The 16,059-nt window shown below is 38.7% G+C and overlaps 1 protein-coding gene across 4 annotated transcripts; it reads right to left on the reverse strand.

Annotated features, from left to right (window-relative positions):
- Window positions 1–227: 227 nt before the first annotated feature.
- u2surp (U2 snRNP-associated SURP domain containing) lies at window positions 228–13,541 on the reverse strand. Of its 4 annotated transcripts, XM_027008571.3 has the most exons (26): window positions 13,424–13,541; window positions 12,396–12,494; window positions 12,152–12,263; window positions 11,394–11,515; window positions 11,249–11,316; window positions 11,071–11,159; window positions 10,594–10,629; window positions 10,347–10,429; window positions 9,985–10,150; window positions 9,560–9,771; window positions 8,564–8,607; window positions 7,174–7,278; window positions 6,934–7,000; window positions 6,679–6,845; window positions 5,955–6,117; window positions 4,616–4,695; window positions 4,438–4,525; window positions 4,047–4,178; window positions 3,486–3,666; window positions 3,070–3,147; window positions 2,802–2,865; window positions 2,473–2,635; window positions 2,277–2,387; window positions 2,043–2,164; window positions 1,183–1,350; window positions 228–708 (listed from the first exon to the last, which is right to left on the reverse strand). In XM_027008571.3, the coding sequence occupies exons 1-26, from the start codon at window positions 13,466–13,468 to the stop codon at window positions 570–572; spliced, it is 2,904 nt and encodes a 967-aa protein (XP_026864372.1). In that variant the 5' UTR covers window positions 13,469–13,541; the 3' UTR covers window positions 228–569. The 4 variants fall into 4 exon arrangements, with proteins under 4 accessions (XP_026864372.1, XP_026864373.1, XP_081556192.1 ...); XM_027008572.3 differs by lacking the exon at window positions 10,594–10,629; XM_081700066.1 differs by lacking the exons at window positions 9,560–9,771; window positions 9,985–10,150; window positions 10,347–10,429; ... (5 more) ...; window positions 12,396–12,494; window positions 13,424–13,541 and adding an exon at window positions 9,508–9,523.
- Window positions 13,542–16,059: the final 2,518 nt, after the last annotated feature.

The raw sequence follows: 16,059 nt of genomic DNA on the forward strand, positions 1-16,059 counted from the left end.
ACCTCTGTAAATATCTATCCTAATCAAGCAAGCTTTGCTCCTTGAAATATCAAAGAGAAACACCAGTACTATTTTAGAAACAGTAATGAAAAAGTAATAAAAAGGCTGAGGACCATAAGCGCATGCACGCACACACACACGTCATATCTGTGAATTTATGGGGGAAAAAAGCCAAAAGATCAGTTTACTTTGATGTGCAAAATACACGATGACGTGTCAGAATAAAATCACATAAATTGTGTCTTTATTGAAAATCAAACAGCTATACAACTGAAACATACACACTATTTTAATTTAGGTCAATTTCAAGGAATCTAAAAACCATGACCAAAAATACCATAGTTCTAAGACGTCACCTCTTATTTTGCGATGGGGAAGTTAAGACGTCAGAGGAAGCCCCTTATTTAACAATATAAAAGACCCCAGCGAAGACCCTGGTGGACACTGTATGCGTGCAAATATGAGTGACTTTGGGAGACTGTGGCAAAACAGGAAATGCTTCCCTTGTGGATTTACAGGACCAAATTCAGGCACAGAAAAGAGATGTAAGCTGTTGCAGCAGTTGTTTTTCAGTGCTTGCTCTTTTTGGATTTCTTGTGAGAACGATGTGGCGATCGGGAGCGGGATCTTGATTTTTTGGATGATTTCTTGGGTGTTCTTGATCTAGACCTGCGTGACCGTTTGGGCGTGACAGGTGGAGAGGGGGACCTGCAGAGAAAGAAAGAAAATAAAAGGTTAACACCCAAAAGCATGCAACAAATACAAAATGCCAGAGGACGTGCAGACAGTTAAATGAATTAATGGCACATTCCACATTAGAAACCTTGCAGGAGAAGGCAAAGTTCTACCAAATATACTGTCTGAACACTTTTCTGTCAACATGTCCATTGGATATCCACCAATGACTGTTCTGTAAAATACTTCAGAATCTCTGTCCTGATCTTTTGAGCCATTTCCCAGACTCATCTTAATACTTCAGCTGCCAAAGAAGTTAAATGACATACTAAATAATGGGAACACCCATGATTTGACAAATTGATCTACCCGAAGAATATTAACATAATACCAGAGATCCATCTTATCCCATTATCACATGCTACCTCACTGGCCATCCTCTAGCAATAAGCTATGGGTCAGATAGGTAACCTTTTGAAAACAGCTGTAGAAATGCCATTTGCTCACCTTTTTGAGGATTTCCTACTACTGTCTCGTGGCGAGTCTTTGTAGGAGGAGCGCGAGCTGTCCTTGTTGTACGACCTGTCTGAGCGTTCCGAGCGGGGTGATGGTGATCTGCCCCGGCGGCTGCTGCTACTGCGGGTGGGACTGGGGGAGGGGCTATGTCTGCGTTTCCTGTTGAACCAGAGTGTAAATGTCAAGGTCAGAACACAGCACAGCGCCATACAATGCATAATTATAAAGATGAAGATTCAGAAATAAAGTCTGTTGTCCAGTAGAGGTATAAAGCTTGGAAAATTTTCAAATGTCACTAGAAGAGGAATGCAATGCCTGTCCACTATTATTTCCAGCAAAGAAATTTGACATTTCTGATTCACAATCAAGTTAGTTTGGCAATAAACATTCATTAACCGCCTTCTGAATGAGAATCATAAAATTATTGTTCTTTTATCTGTGACCCAAAAAAAAAAGCCTGATGGCTATAAAATGGGAGTCTTGTGATGGAACAAGCTGTCTCAAGTGCTCTGAGAAATACATTTTAGTTTGTCAAAAGTTAAGGTTTACTATGGCAGTTTAGTATTATATTTGATCATCGGTTGAATGTGTTAGCGTTAGGTGCATATGTACTGGGACCTCATCATATGGTCTTAATTTGGATGCATGGGTGCAGCTTTGAACTAGTGCTGATTTTAAGAACTACACATTCATCTATTTTGCTCAAAGTCAGATGTTGTGGATGGGTGGATGATTTATCTCCATGCCAGCTTTTTACCACAGAACCCACTCAGCTAAAAAGCTCAAATCCACCACACATGCAGGTAAACTGCTATCCAAGAAAACCATGATGCACAGCAGAGTTAACTTGCTTTTCTTTTCTATTCGATGAGGAATCTTCTTTTTCCTTCTCTTTGTGAGTCACGTCAGACTTGTCTTTGTCTTTTTTCTCCTTTTCCTTGTCCTTATCTTTCTCGACCTCTTTTTCCTTTTCCTGAAAAACAAAGGACGACACAGTTACACCCTGTTCTACACTACCCCATGGAGTAAGATAATCTGAACATTTCACACACAGAATTAAAAACTGCCCTCAAAATGTTACTAACCCTCTGCAATAACTTATCCCTGTAGAGCTCCACTTGTTCTTGAATACTCTGTCCAGATCTTTTGGGCCGTTTCCCAGACTCAAGCTCATCTTGAAACTTCATTACTTTGAGCTACAACAAAAAGAAGATGAATATGGAAATCCAGAGTAGTATTCTGGAACATGGACCAGTTTAGTATGGACCTATGGAAGCGTACCTCGATTTCTCTGAGTTTAGCACGCTTCTCTTCACTCATCTCTGAGAGCTTGGCCAATTTCAAGTCATGGTATTCTTCTTTGATAGGCTGGGAGTAAGACTGCTGTTCTGCTGAATAAGAACTCTTCAAAGGAGTCTCTTTCACATCAGTTTCATGAGTTTTCCTATTACATTAATTATTTAGGTCATTAAGTGTCATAAGCAAGAACACCAAATAATTATGTGGTGAATATATTTAAAAGAAGAATTGCCATCACATGCACAAACTATCAAAATCAAACCAAAAAACACTCCTCTCAAATTAGATAGTAAAAATTTGCTAGCTATTACCTCTCGTTACTTTTTTCTGAATCTTCTGGTGCATCAAAGATTTCCCATTTCGATGTCGTTACAGCTAGAAAACAAGGAGAACAAGGTCAGTATTTAGGACAAGTCCTTTCTCCCAAAATAAAGAGAAAAAAGGGGGAAAAGTAAAGAAATTTAAAAAATGCAGGCAATCTTAAGCACATAATGTGACAACCACCCTCACAGAACAAAAGCATTCCTAAAGGTCCCTCTAGATAATATTTTATATTTGCAAATGTAAACATAAACATACCTTGAGCTTCAAGAGCTGATCCATCCACTTCCTCCCATTTTGACGGAGCCATCTTAAAGCCTGGTTTTGGCCCATCCACTAAACAAACAAGTCGCAATGATGTAAAATTCCATGACCGGATTCTACAGGCTACCAGAGACTGTTGGGGCATTCCATTCTTGGTATTGCATGTTAATACATTATTTCAAGTTATATGAACACAACAAATGTATTTCTAACAGGGCTTATGTCTTGGTGTACCTGTGATACATTTTAAAGCCTAGACTCAATCAACTCAAACACGAAAAAAATCCAAACAAAACAGTTTAGCTTGAAATATGTCGCAAGAAGAATTCTGATGTCAGATAAGTAGTTTATAGATGGCTAACCAGAAGTTTGACAGGTTAATTTTAATCATGCCGGGATGCATTACTCACAGGGAATGCCATCCAGCTCCTCTTCAGATCCCTTTATAGGGACTCCATCCAGGTCATCCATTGGAGCACCGTCTAGTGGAGCGCCATCTAGTGGAGTGCCATCAACATCTTCCAAAGGAGCACCGTCTAACTCCTCTTCCACAATTGGGGCACCATCTATGTCTTCCACCTGCTCAACTTGCTATGTATGTAAAATAGAGCACATTATCAGCATGGCTCTTTGAAAGTTTACTGTTGATACAGCATTTATGACGGGTATATTTGTTGACCCTGACAAAAGTGCCATTTTCTATTAAGAAGGTAAAAAAAACAAACAAAAAAAAAACAAACAAAAAAAAAAACTTGGAAACAACCAAAATTAAAATGAACAAAAACCTGATTAAAACTAACCTAATTTAACACATACATTTATTCACAGAATTTTAACATGGGCAGAACATTAAATGTAGCATGTTAATTCCTCCAGCCTTCATTTAATTTATAGGAATAAACAGAAATGAAAATTAACATAGTCAGTTACCATAATTTGCACATAGCATGGTGTTCTGAAACCAGCCTCACCTCAGGCACCTCCACCTCCTTGTCTGAGTCCAGACTGACTAGACCCAGGAAGATGTTTTGGAGCTTGATGAGGAAAGGATCGGGATATACCGCCCACTCCTCCCATGCCCGGAAACAAGACATCACTCTTTGCTGTGGAGACCAAGGCAAAGTCCATCAGCTTCTGACCTTTTGGCATTTTCCTCTTGATGTTAACAAAATATCAGACGGCACTTTACACAACCCCCAATTGTTCCCAGTAATCAAATCGTTGTTACTTCCCCCTTTCTTGAAGTTCAATTCTTAAGTGCTTAACTCGCATATCGTCTTCATTGCACGTAAGCAGCAATGGGAGAGTAGCCATTGGACAACTCAAACACAAAACTGCAGCTCAGCAAAAGGGAAGCCATACCTTAAAATGCTCCGACTGTAAATGACCCTGTATCGTCTTGAAGGTGGCGTTGAGGTCTGAGAATATCTGGCAGAGTTTCGTTTCGAAGCTGTTAAAGAGGAAATGTGTTTTTAGATATGCATTCATGAATTTACGCAGAGTTGTTCAGAAGTGAAAGGCAAAAGAGAAATGCACTTACAATTTTCTATAGTAGGACGCATTAGCCACTTTTGCCGAGGAGTTATACAACACATCTGACACCAAATACAACCTTGCAATCTGGTAGAAAGGAGAAAAACTAATTTCAGCAAAACAAAAAACAAGTGACACTAAGACAATATTTGGTTCCCGTACTGATGGGAAAAAAAAAATATGACGACAAATTCTCAGGAAAAGGCGTTTTGGCTTTCCATTGCTTTGTTTATGTCCCAAAACCTTTACAGGCAGAAGGAACATATTAAAAAAAATACTCTTCATACTTCATAGTATGCCATTACATATATTTTTATAATTTAATAATGCTAGTTATAACATTCAACAAACGTTCAGCAAAAAGAACAGAAATATGTTACAACCAAACAGGCTCATCATTCCTGGATGAGAACAGCCTAGGCATGGTCCTAATATCGTAATAAGCACACTTGATCGACAGCCTGTCACCAGGCTCACAGCCAGCAATGCTACTCAAAGAGAGCTGGCACGAGGAGGGAGAATAAGAGAAATACAATGGTTCATATATAAACCTACTGATGAGGATTCTGATGCACATAATTTGAAGTCCTGGCAACACAAGACTCATTCAATGGTGCTTACAAAATTGAACATTTTTATGTTTTCTATCAGGAGAAAAATGAAACTACACTAATAGGCATCTCCGTAGATGATGAAAAACTGCATATACTTAATTGCAAAACATTTTATCCTAGCACTGACTACCTTAAGTCTTTCCTGTAGGTAATATCATTGTAGGCTGATGTAATGCCAGTTTTAAAACATACAGAATTTACTCGTTATTCAAGGTGCAGTCTTGATCTGACGACATAACATCATTTGTGTGATCTCTAAAATCTGCTTTAGATCTGCATAGAATGTTATTCCAAGACAACCACTACCATATATTCTCAACATGTACAAACATATTTGATGTTTGAGTTTGCCAGCACAGCCATGCGTATGACTTTAAAAAGACCCATGCCGTATACAGAAAATTTACTGTATATCTGGATAATGAGTTTGCTCACTAGATAGCTTTCTGTTGATAGTTATCCAAGATGTTCAAACTTGAACACAGGTGAGAAGTCAGGAATTCAATGTATTTGGGAGGATCATCAGTTTTCTGATAATAATGTTTAAGTAAGCTTTCCAATATAAAGACTTCCCATTTGTTTACTTGACACACTTCATACATGTACAATGTAAGCTTAGTGCAAGATTAACCTAGTTAGAAAGAGAAGACAGATTCACCCTTCAGTGTTTGAGAGTTTAACTGTAACATGCATAAATGGTTCTCTCAGACCAGCAGTGAAGTGTAAATTGACCTTTTTTGGGAGGGGGGTTTTGAGGATAGACAGTGACTCAGTGACGCAGTCCACGACCTCCTCGGCTGCGTCAGCGTGGGTAAGGCAGAAGAGCATGGCTTCGGCAATGTCACTCCTCTTCGGCGTAAGACCACGGAGCATCTCCTCCAGTTTGTCTCTCTCGCTGCATGGGGGAGAACAGAGGGTTGACCTCACCCTGTTTCTACTCCCAAGTCCTGGTCCTCCTGTCTGTACTGTGTTCTCCCCGCTCCAACACACTTGACTCAGCTAACAAGGTAATTAACGAGACCTTCATGAATTTAAAATGAGTGTGTTTAGAGCAGGGGAAACGCTACAGCTGTGCAACATAGGGTTAATCAATAAGTAGGATTGATAAACAGCATCTTTTAAGATTTTAATAAACTCCTCAAGGCCAAGGTACATCTAATATAAAGCTTAGGAGATAGGATACTATCCCTTCCTTGCATCCCTCCCCAGCCACGGACAGAGCAGTTACAAAAAGCATTTCACTGCCAGTTATACTGTGTATGACTATGTATGTGACAAATAAACTTTGAACTTTAGTATAGGCCATAGCATTCTAAAGCTGCTTTTTGGTCAACCATTATATCCAATATAAACCTTGGCTTATAAATCAATTACAGCTACAAATGGAGGGTGACAGGAAACCATCCTGTAGAAATTCATCAATCATTCATGAGTGGCATCTCGTTAAGCCACATACTCGTCTTTAAGCGATCCTTTCTTGCTGGTTTCCTCTTCGTCATCATCGTCACCCTCCTCATCGTCGGGAGTGCCATGCAGATAAGGGTTCAGTGGAGGGGGTCGCCATAGAGATCCATTCTTAAATAACCTGAAGTCTTCAGTTCTCCATTTGGTTGGAGAATCTCCCTGTGGATCGTATTTCACAGGAGTTTAAATCTCCTGACCCCCTAAAATTTTACATTACAAATCTGTGCCAAAGCTGGGTGTGACCCACCTGCAGTATGGAATATAGTTTCCATCGGTAATACACATGAGCTGGGCTTTGATTTTCAAATAAAAACCTGTTAAATCCAGAACAAACTTATCTTATTTATGTGCAGAAATGTGCATGTATAATTAAATGCAGCAGAATGTTATTTAATGGGATAGCAGTCATAGTTTACTACAAAAAGCCACCATAGGCTCTACAGCCTCAGAGTACAAACATTTGTAGATGTGAAAAAGTCCAACTTGCCTGTATAGGGGATTGTTGATTTCTCTGTTCATGATCATGGCTTCAAACATGGGTCCCTCACGCACCACAAACTCGATCATTCGGTGGATGAGAGAGAGTAAATTCCTATAAGAAAAACACAGTTAAAGCGAAACAGATTCAGAAGCATCTCTGACAGCCAAACCACCAACTCTCCTAAGCCTACTGCATGAGCTCTGGTAGACTACGCCAGCTTACTGTCCCTGGCACACACTTAAGACTTACAATCTCAACTCAGCAGCATTGTGCACAAAGTACTAAGAGCAATGTACACAAACTTGTAAGATTTAAAACTCACTGGTGGTGTAACAGCACACATACACTAACAATGAACAAAATTAAAAATGCTTTGATGTATTCACAGCCATAGTATTGCTCCCTTACTGAACATGTAACGTCACCTTCTGCTAAAAGTCACTACTTAGTTATATGGCCAAATGACATTTCTTAAAGCTTTTCTGACAATGGAAAACGTGTGGATGGTGTAAGAAGTGAAACCATAATAGCACGGTCACTTAGGGGTTAGGGACAATAATGGAGTTCTTGGATTGGCCCCCAAAGTGGCCAATAAAACAGCAAGATATCTTTTGTGGGGGTCAATATGAATTGGTACACAAATCACATGTATTGGAGCCGATCATACCAACGTCAGGCAATCATTCTGTATACTTTCCCCAATCCGTCCTGTGACGCTTTTCTGGTCCCTCGCTGCTGCAGACAGTTCAACTTGTGCTGCTCACCAAGGCCAATGTCAAAGGTCACTGAGACTACAGGGATTGGGTGCTGATTTTTGACTAATGCCACGACGGCAGTTGGAGTGAGCAATAGCCAGAGGAAGTTATCCATGTGTCAGTAGTGCTGTATGCACCTTTAAACGTGTAGTGTTTAGAAGAGTGGTGCCTTACTAACTACTTTAGCCTCATAATTTCTGACAAACCAACCAATGGAAAAAATCTGTGAAAGTGCAGGACATGCCATAGTACAGTCTATTTAAACGTATAGAGGGCAGACAGGACAGTGGCGAACAGTAATGTATGGAAACAGACATGTTGCCAGGTCTTTACAAAGCTATTTAATACTTTTAAGACCTCACAATGCTTACTTTCCTCAATTTAGCCTCTGTATAGCACAAGACAGCAGGGTCTTAGAGGAACATGATGCGGAGAAGTAGCTTGTGCATGAACGCGCATTTGTGTATGTGTTTGGGAGAATGTATTAGGTTAGTAATTACTCAAGTGTGTGTTCATGCATGGACTCAACTGTTGCTCACCCAAACCAATCACTGGTAGCATTCATATGCCCAATCAGGTAAACGATAGAGATGTTGTTCTCTACATTTCATATGAATTTGGAAAAAAAGAAAAACATGTACCTTTCTGTTGGGATAACCACTTTGACTATGGCTTGCGACAGAGTCTGGATATGAAGTCACATCAGATAATAAACATAGAATATATGTGAGTATTGTTAAAAAGAAACAAGCATAATACTATATGCAACATACTCCTACAACAATAAACGTGTTCTATGGTGGTCAGTTTTAGAACTTAAAACTCAACTAACTCCTTATAATAAAGAAGCACTGAAGGCTACACTTAATTCAAAATATACAGTTTAAACCACGCTGTCTATTGAGCTGAAAGCATTTAACACAACAATCCTCTCTAACCAAAAAATAAACAAAGGAAATTCGATTTAAAAAAAAGAAAATAAAAGCAAAATGGCATCATTTAAATTTTTCTTTGAAGAATCACATCAAGGCCTATGAATATAAAAACAGTGACTTTTATTCTAAAACACTTACCGGTATCACTGCATAGCATTTATTCTAATCTACAGTTAACCAACATGGCAACAAAACAAACTGGGTCCCGTTCCGCATAGTTAGCTTACCAACTCTGTTCCTTACAGCCCTCCAACTGACTTAGTTGGTCAACTCACAGCTGGATTAAGTTAGCCAGCTGACTCTATTCCTTAGACCTGGAATAGTCAAATAGGTACCTAGTTCCAGGGAACACTGTTTTAAGATCATGATGATGATGATGTCTCAAGGTAACTGGTCCATCAACCAAATTTATGCAGCTTAATCTCAAATCTGCTTAATTTTTTAGAGACAGACCAAGATATTTTACCCCCGAGAATTGGTCAATTATGGTGAGCAGCCTATGAGGAACGTGACCCTGTTTTGAGAAACCAATGTTCTTGAACAAAAATAAATACCAAAAAAAAAGAAAAAAAAAAAAGAAGAAAAAAAAAAGGGGGGGGTGGGGGGGAAGAAAAAAAAAATTATATATATATATTTTTTTTAAAACTAACCTGACAAAGGTAATCAAAAGCCTTATTCTTTCCCTCATGCATGCCAAGTTACCTTCTCAAACTCCTCTTTGCTCTTTGGAGGAGGGGGCATGGGAGCGTTGGGGTTCTTCAGCCTGTCTTTGGGCTGAGCGTTGAAGGGCAGGCCGGAGGGCGGAGGCGGGAGTGTGTGCTCCATCATGGAAGGAGGAATGTATATGGGGTGAGGTGGAATTGGCACGCCTTTGCCCCATCCCAGTTTCATTTCAAAGTTCATGATTACTTTCCCTGAAAAAGAACACATCTGAAGTAGCTAAATGTTGCTGAAAGGCTTCTAGGGTGAGTGTAAATAACATGAACGAGGGAAAGAATTGGCTGTTCAATAACACACATACTTAATTTTTTTGTGAACTTGCTAAGTTTTAAAAAACACAAAATGTTACTGTACATCACAGTTTAGACTTTAACTAACACAAATTGTAGTTTTCAATCGTAACATACCATTTAAGTGTTTGAGTGCTCGCTCTGCATCTCTCCTTGTCATGAAGGCGACAAAGCCACAGTTCCTCTCTCTGGCTCTCTCCTCATCAGTCCTGGGCCACATGATCTTCACGCTGGCCAGAGGACCATAACGGCCAAACTCCTGACAAAGCATCTCCTCGTTCATCTAGAATGGAGAACAGCAGAGCAGATCCCCATGGCAGGACCTGGATCATATGACTAGGACCTTTTACTTTTAGAATTTCACATTAACAGTTTACAGTTAAATGTGGCAGGCACACAGGATTTATGTAGAATCTTATTTGTCACAACTGTAGTCTTCTTGTCATAACTAACTAAAAATGAGGCAACCTGAGGATTACCTGAGGATTTATATTTCCCAAGTAAAGGTTTGTGGTTGATGGGTCACCAACATCATGTGAGCCTGGAGCGGAGTCATCCAAAACTGGAAAAATCAAAAACATAACCCGATCATCTTACAAAGTCACTCCACTTAATTTCAACATCACCACCACCACCATCATCATCATCATCATCTATCCACGATGACTTACACACATAGACAAATGCTCAAGGGATTGCATTACTCAGTATATAAAGCAAAATTACCACTGGACGGACGGTTTCTTCGTGAAGAACCATCCGCTAAAAGAAGCAGAAAATCAGTGTAAATTTTGTTTCCATGATGCAACACAGACTGTTAAGTAGTGGGATCGGCCAAGACGTGTAGGTTTGGCCTAACTGGCCAACCGGCCTCATAGAAACATTATCCTTTCTCGTTCCATTTAAATAACCACAAAAAAGGCCACACTGTACACCACATCACCAATCCCTATACCTACACCAAACTGTAACCAGTCATAATCTATCAAAAACCTTAACCAGTCAATTTACTCGTAACCTAAATCAGCCATAATCTATCCCTAAACAGTCATAATCTTAACCACTTATAACCTATGCCTAAATCCAACCTAAACCAAGCAGACAATGAATGTGACAGTGCACCATTTCTGTGACATCATTTATATTTTAACCCAAAAAAAGCATTACATCATTGTGAAAATTCCATAACTAAAATACACTTACAAGATCGTCTTCCTTCCATATTGGAAAGAGGTTCAAATCTACTGACTCGTCCCTTCATCCTGTGACGTTCATCACGCTCCTCCTGAATCCTAAAGGGCAGGGGACCACACACTTCATGGTTTCATCCACATAGGAGCTACATTTTGTCCCATACAAAAACAAGCAATAAAAGACTCACTGTTTCAGCTCTTCTTTGAAAAGCTCAAGGTTGCTTTTTTTCTTTTCTTTATCCCCTTTCTTTGTTGCCTTGGGACAAACAAAAGACAAAATGTAATCTTACAGAACAAGAGACATTTACAAAAAAGCAGAAAAAGCAGACTTACGTTGCGTTTGTCTATTGCAAGAAACTGTGGAGGAGTTTCCAGGGGTAAAAAACTTTTTGCCTCCAGAATTTTTGATTTTGGTTTGTAAAGCTTTCCTTTCTTCTCATCGGCTGCGGTTTCCTCTGTAGGTCCAAAGGAAAAATACATGAGAATGCTGTACACAAATCTATACCACACTACGCAGTGATGAGCCTCACAACTGCTGAAATTAATTAATCACTAAATTATGAAAAAGCTTTACAAAGTATATATTAATTATTATTTATACATCCAACAACATAAACCTGATTTATTGGTGATATGTGCATGAACAGTAAACCTTGCTAGGACCATTCAATAGGTAGGATAAATCAACACAACACCAGCTAAAGGTTGTTAGTGGGTTTTATGTGAACAAATAACATATGCATGGTAAAAATTGCTGAATACCTGTATTAGTTTGTGTAAATCAATACCATAAGTTGCCATTTCAGTTTTAAGAACAGCACTGTTTTACCTTTTTTTTTTTTGCAGATTTGATCGTGCAGAAGGATGGGCAGGAATGAAGTGTAATCTCTTTCTCAGACATTTTAATGACCTTCTGTATTATCATTTAGCACAATTACTGCCCAAACTAAAACTGTACTCATCACATTTCAAGCACATTTTCCCGAATTCCTTTACTAGTTGTGATGTAATGCACATTAAGTTTAAATCTTAAAATCAGTTCATTAGCTATTGCTTAGCCTTCAACATAAAAGTTTGCATATAGAATTTACCTTTGGTGGCATTGGCAATGCCACCTCGGACAAAGGTCTTAACTCTGCCTTCACCTCCCTCAAAGGCAGCAAGGAATTCCTCGTAGATCTCTGCAGCTGCTTTCTCATCCTCCTGAATGTTTGGCAGAACACATTCAATGAATCAGAGGCCACACTTTATATTCAGTGCTGGTACAGTAATACATACAGGATTACAAAAAAAACACAAAATTACTATAATTACTGCATTCTTTAATGCATCTACCTTTTTCTTGAGTTCATCTTGTTCTTTTTTGCTCAGCGTTCTTTTAGCCACAGCCATTTTACCAATACTAAAGGCCTTCAACTTACTTTCCAACAAAGCCTGGGGAAGAGAATGCATCAATCCACTACACACTTTAAAGTATGCAAGTCAAGAGTATACTAAACATTAGAATACATGCTACATGACATGTCAATCTCTTTCCTTAGGAACCAGCGAATTCTCACTGTAACAAAACGAATTCCAGCGCTACACACTAAATGTTGTACTGTACTGGCGAATGATTATTCATGTTAGCTGAGAATGTAGCTAAGTGTGTTCGGCAAATGCATATTTCATGTGAACCTAAATTACGAATTCCCGACTAGGCGAATCACAGAATCCCGACAAAGGGTCTGGGTGGTTACTGGACAGGACGGTAACCATGTTGCTAGCTAGCGTTAGCAAACGCCACTGTTTACGATGTCACGTGTCTTGGCGACATTTGGCAACGTATCATCTTATTCATCCTATTATTTAACCAAACAGACCTTTGGATTACGCTCTGTAACATATAGCTCTTCTTCAATACGAAATCCGCGTGGGTCGATGTAGAGATATTAGCTAGTTAGCTATCTAGATGATTAGCCAGCAACATCATTATAGCTAACTAACTAGCTAGCTATTCAGGTCAAGTTAGCCTACCGCTAGTGAAACTACAAAGTGCATCTAAATATTACTTAAAGTCATACGGATACATTACAGTCGTTATTATGACTAACACATTAACCGTCCATATTATGGAAATGATTCATCTTATTTATAAGAATATATGCAACGTAGTTAGCTAGCTAGCTATATAAATGAAGTTAGCAAGCTAGCATTAGCCATCAGCGTCATTAGCAGAGACCATTTCTCATGTTATAGCTATATATCGCTATAACTACGTTATGATACTACCCAATCAAACAGAAACCTACGATCTGTTCATTAGCTCAGAACATACTGCTTAACCTAATGCATTTACGTGCAGAGGAAATGTAAGAAATTACCTTTGAGCTGGCCTTCTGCGCCCCACCTGGCGTTTTGTCCGCCATTTTCCCAGCTATGCAAGCGAAGGGTACGTTCAAGAAGCACAATAAAGTAAAGTCAGCAAATAGCAGTTTACCACAGACTATAATGCTACGTTTTTACGATGTTAAACTAGTTTTGCATTATGAAAGGTCCGCCTATCGATCCAGTGAACTATCTAATGAATTAAATCCACGGTCCGGAATTTGTATAGCTATTTTTGTTTATTTTTGTATTATAGGCTATATAATTAATTCCAGAGGTGTCCTGATAGGCTGTTTCAGTATTTCACCACAAAGAGTTTACTGTCAGAAACATTTTATTAAAGTTTTAAAATACACATACACAATACAATAGGCCTACTTCATATTTATGCTTTTTCTGCATTCACAGATGTTTTAGACCCGGACATATTCACAGGAGTCACATAAAATGAAAGCACAATAATTAAATCATTGTCAACAAATAAATGCTAATTAATTTTAATTATAAGACTATAACCTACTGCCTAATATACTACACTACTGCCCTAAAAGTCATGCAGAGAGTATCTGAGTAACTCTATCTCTGTCTCTCTTAATGTGATTTAACGTCTTTTCTGCACTCTGACTGTCAATATACTTGGCAATTATTTACCCCCTTTGGCATGAATAAAGTTTATTTACTTCAGTGTCTGGTCATGAATGTGATTTTTGTTTGTGTTTGGTATTAAATTAAAAACTGAATAAGAAAAACATTTACATTTGGTGTACAGGTAGCATCAGGCTTGATGCTTAGGAAAGCTTGGAAAAGAATATCAGTGGCAGTTATTGTATTGCCCATAACTATGATTAAATATTTGTACTCTGTAACCCAGTGATCCCACATCACAGGCCTGTGGTGCTGTGTTGCTCTAATCCACTCCATAACCATTCTTATTTTATAAGTATTAATATCTTGTTCATTGTTTGAAGAAGTTCATAAGTTTACTGTGAACAACATTTGGGAGTGAACTTTGCTGGTCTGCATGTAAAAATGAACTAAACAATGAGGACAGCAAATAAGGGCTGCTATACTATCACATTCACAATGCAATGCTGTACAACAATAACTGGTAGTCTTGAAGAGCTGAGACAAGTGCTTCTGTCTGAATAGCAATCCTTTACATAACCTCTAGGGCATATCCCATATTGTTCCATGCTTAGACATCCTACAGTTTAGTAGCTGGATGTTTCTGGTTGTTCCCATGTACCTGATTACAGAGCTGAAATTTCAAGGGTCTTTGAAGGCTTTTGTGCATTTGGGAAAGATGTTAAACTCCATTTTAGTTCCAGTGGAGCCAATCTATATCACCCAATCCCTTCCTTTGGAACACGAATATAGATATTATTTTCACAGCACCTCCTTTGCTAAAATAAAAGTTTGAAACGGAAACTTAGAAACCTAGTGGAAGAAATTAAGTAACTTAGGAATAGCTTTGCTTTTCCATGGCCCACATTGCCAGCATCTCTGTAAACAATTCAGTGCTCCCTTCTTAAGGAACATGTAGAACGATAATGGACATGATCATTTTTTTCAAGTGAACCAAATAATAATAGATATTGTGATGGAGGTTGTCACTCGAGAGGGTAAAATGTGTGTTCTGGTGCCATGCTTGTGAGCTGGCTGTTCGGTTTGATTGTGTGTCTCCTACAAGACAACAAAAAGTTGTCTCCTCCAAAAAGTTCAAAGGTGTCTGCTTGCTTCCTTTGCTACAGATGTGTCAAGGTGACATTTACTATCTTCATTCTTCATGCATAGTATATACAAGAATGTATCAAGTTCATACTGATCCAGCTGTCTGGGAATTTTTCTTATAGCTCATTGAATATTGTTCACAGAGAGATTAAATGTTGCAAAAGAGGTCTCTCTTACAGTTGCATGTTTATCTGCAGTTTTACAGATCATTTCTATTTTTTATGGAAATAGATTCTCCATTAGGTCTACATTCCAACAGTCCTGTGCTTTGTGTACTAACATGGACTCTGCCCAGTAAACCATGACAAAAGACAAAATAGGAAGGCAGCAATAGGCAATTCCTTACAGTTAATATAAATATAAGATGAATTCCATTTACTAAATACACTTCTGTCAGTGTATAAGACTGGAGCCCAGGACAGCTAGAACAGACAAGGATGTGTTTGTGAACCACCATTTGTAGGCCTACCACAATTCTTTGTGCCCTCTATTCTCTTTCTTTAATTTACTTCACCCTCATGTTATAGCATACAACCGCAAGTTCAAATAAAAATTCATTCACATATTTGATTTAAAAATAAGCAGGTACTGGTAACCTCCAACCTGAGCCTTTAAATTGTGATTACACTGTGATTTGAAATTTCAGCACCATCGGTAGTGGACAGCGTCTGAGAGTTATGCGTGCCTTGCAATTAAAAACACACAAAACAGCTACACAACAAAGCATGAAATGGTTGTTTATTTCAACTTAAATTTTTTTTTTTACAAAAGGGTATAATCATGTTACAGACGATACAGGTTATCAAGGCTATATTATGAAACAACTGAGGCAGTTTGCTGATGACCAGACGGCTCCACTCTTAGCATTCACCGCGTGCCTTAATTGAATGACATTAAATCA

The sequence above is a fragment of the Electrophorus electricus genome, chromosome 17 (assembly GCF_041902795.1).
Source record: "Electrophorus electricus isolate QZ-2024a chromosome 17, ASM4190279v1, whole genome shotgun sequence".
NCBI classification, from domain to species: domain Eukaryota; kingdom Metazoa; phylum Chordata; class Actinopteri; order Gymnotiformes; family Gymnotidae; genus Electrophorus; species Electrophorus electricus.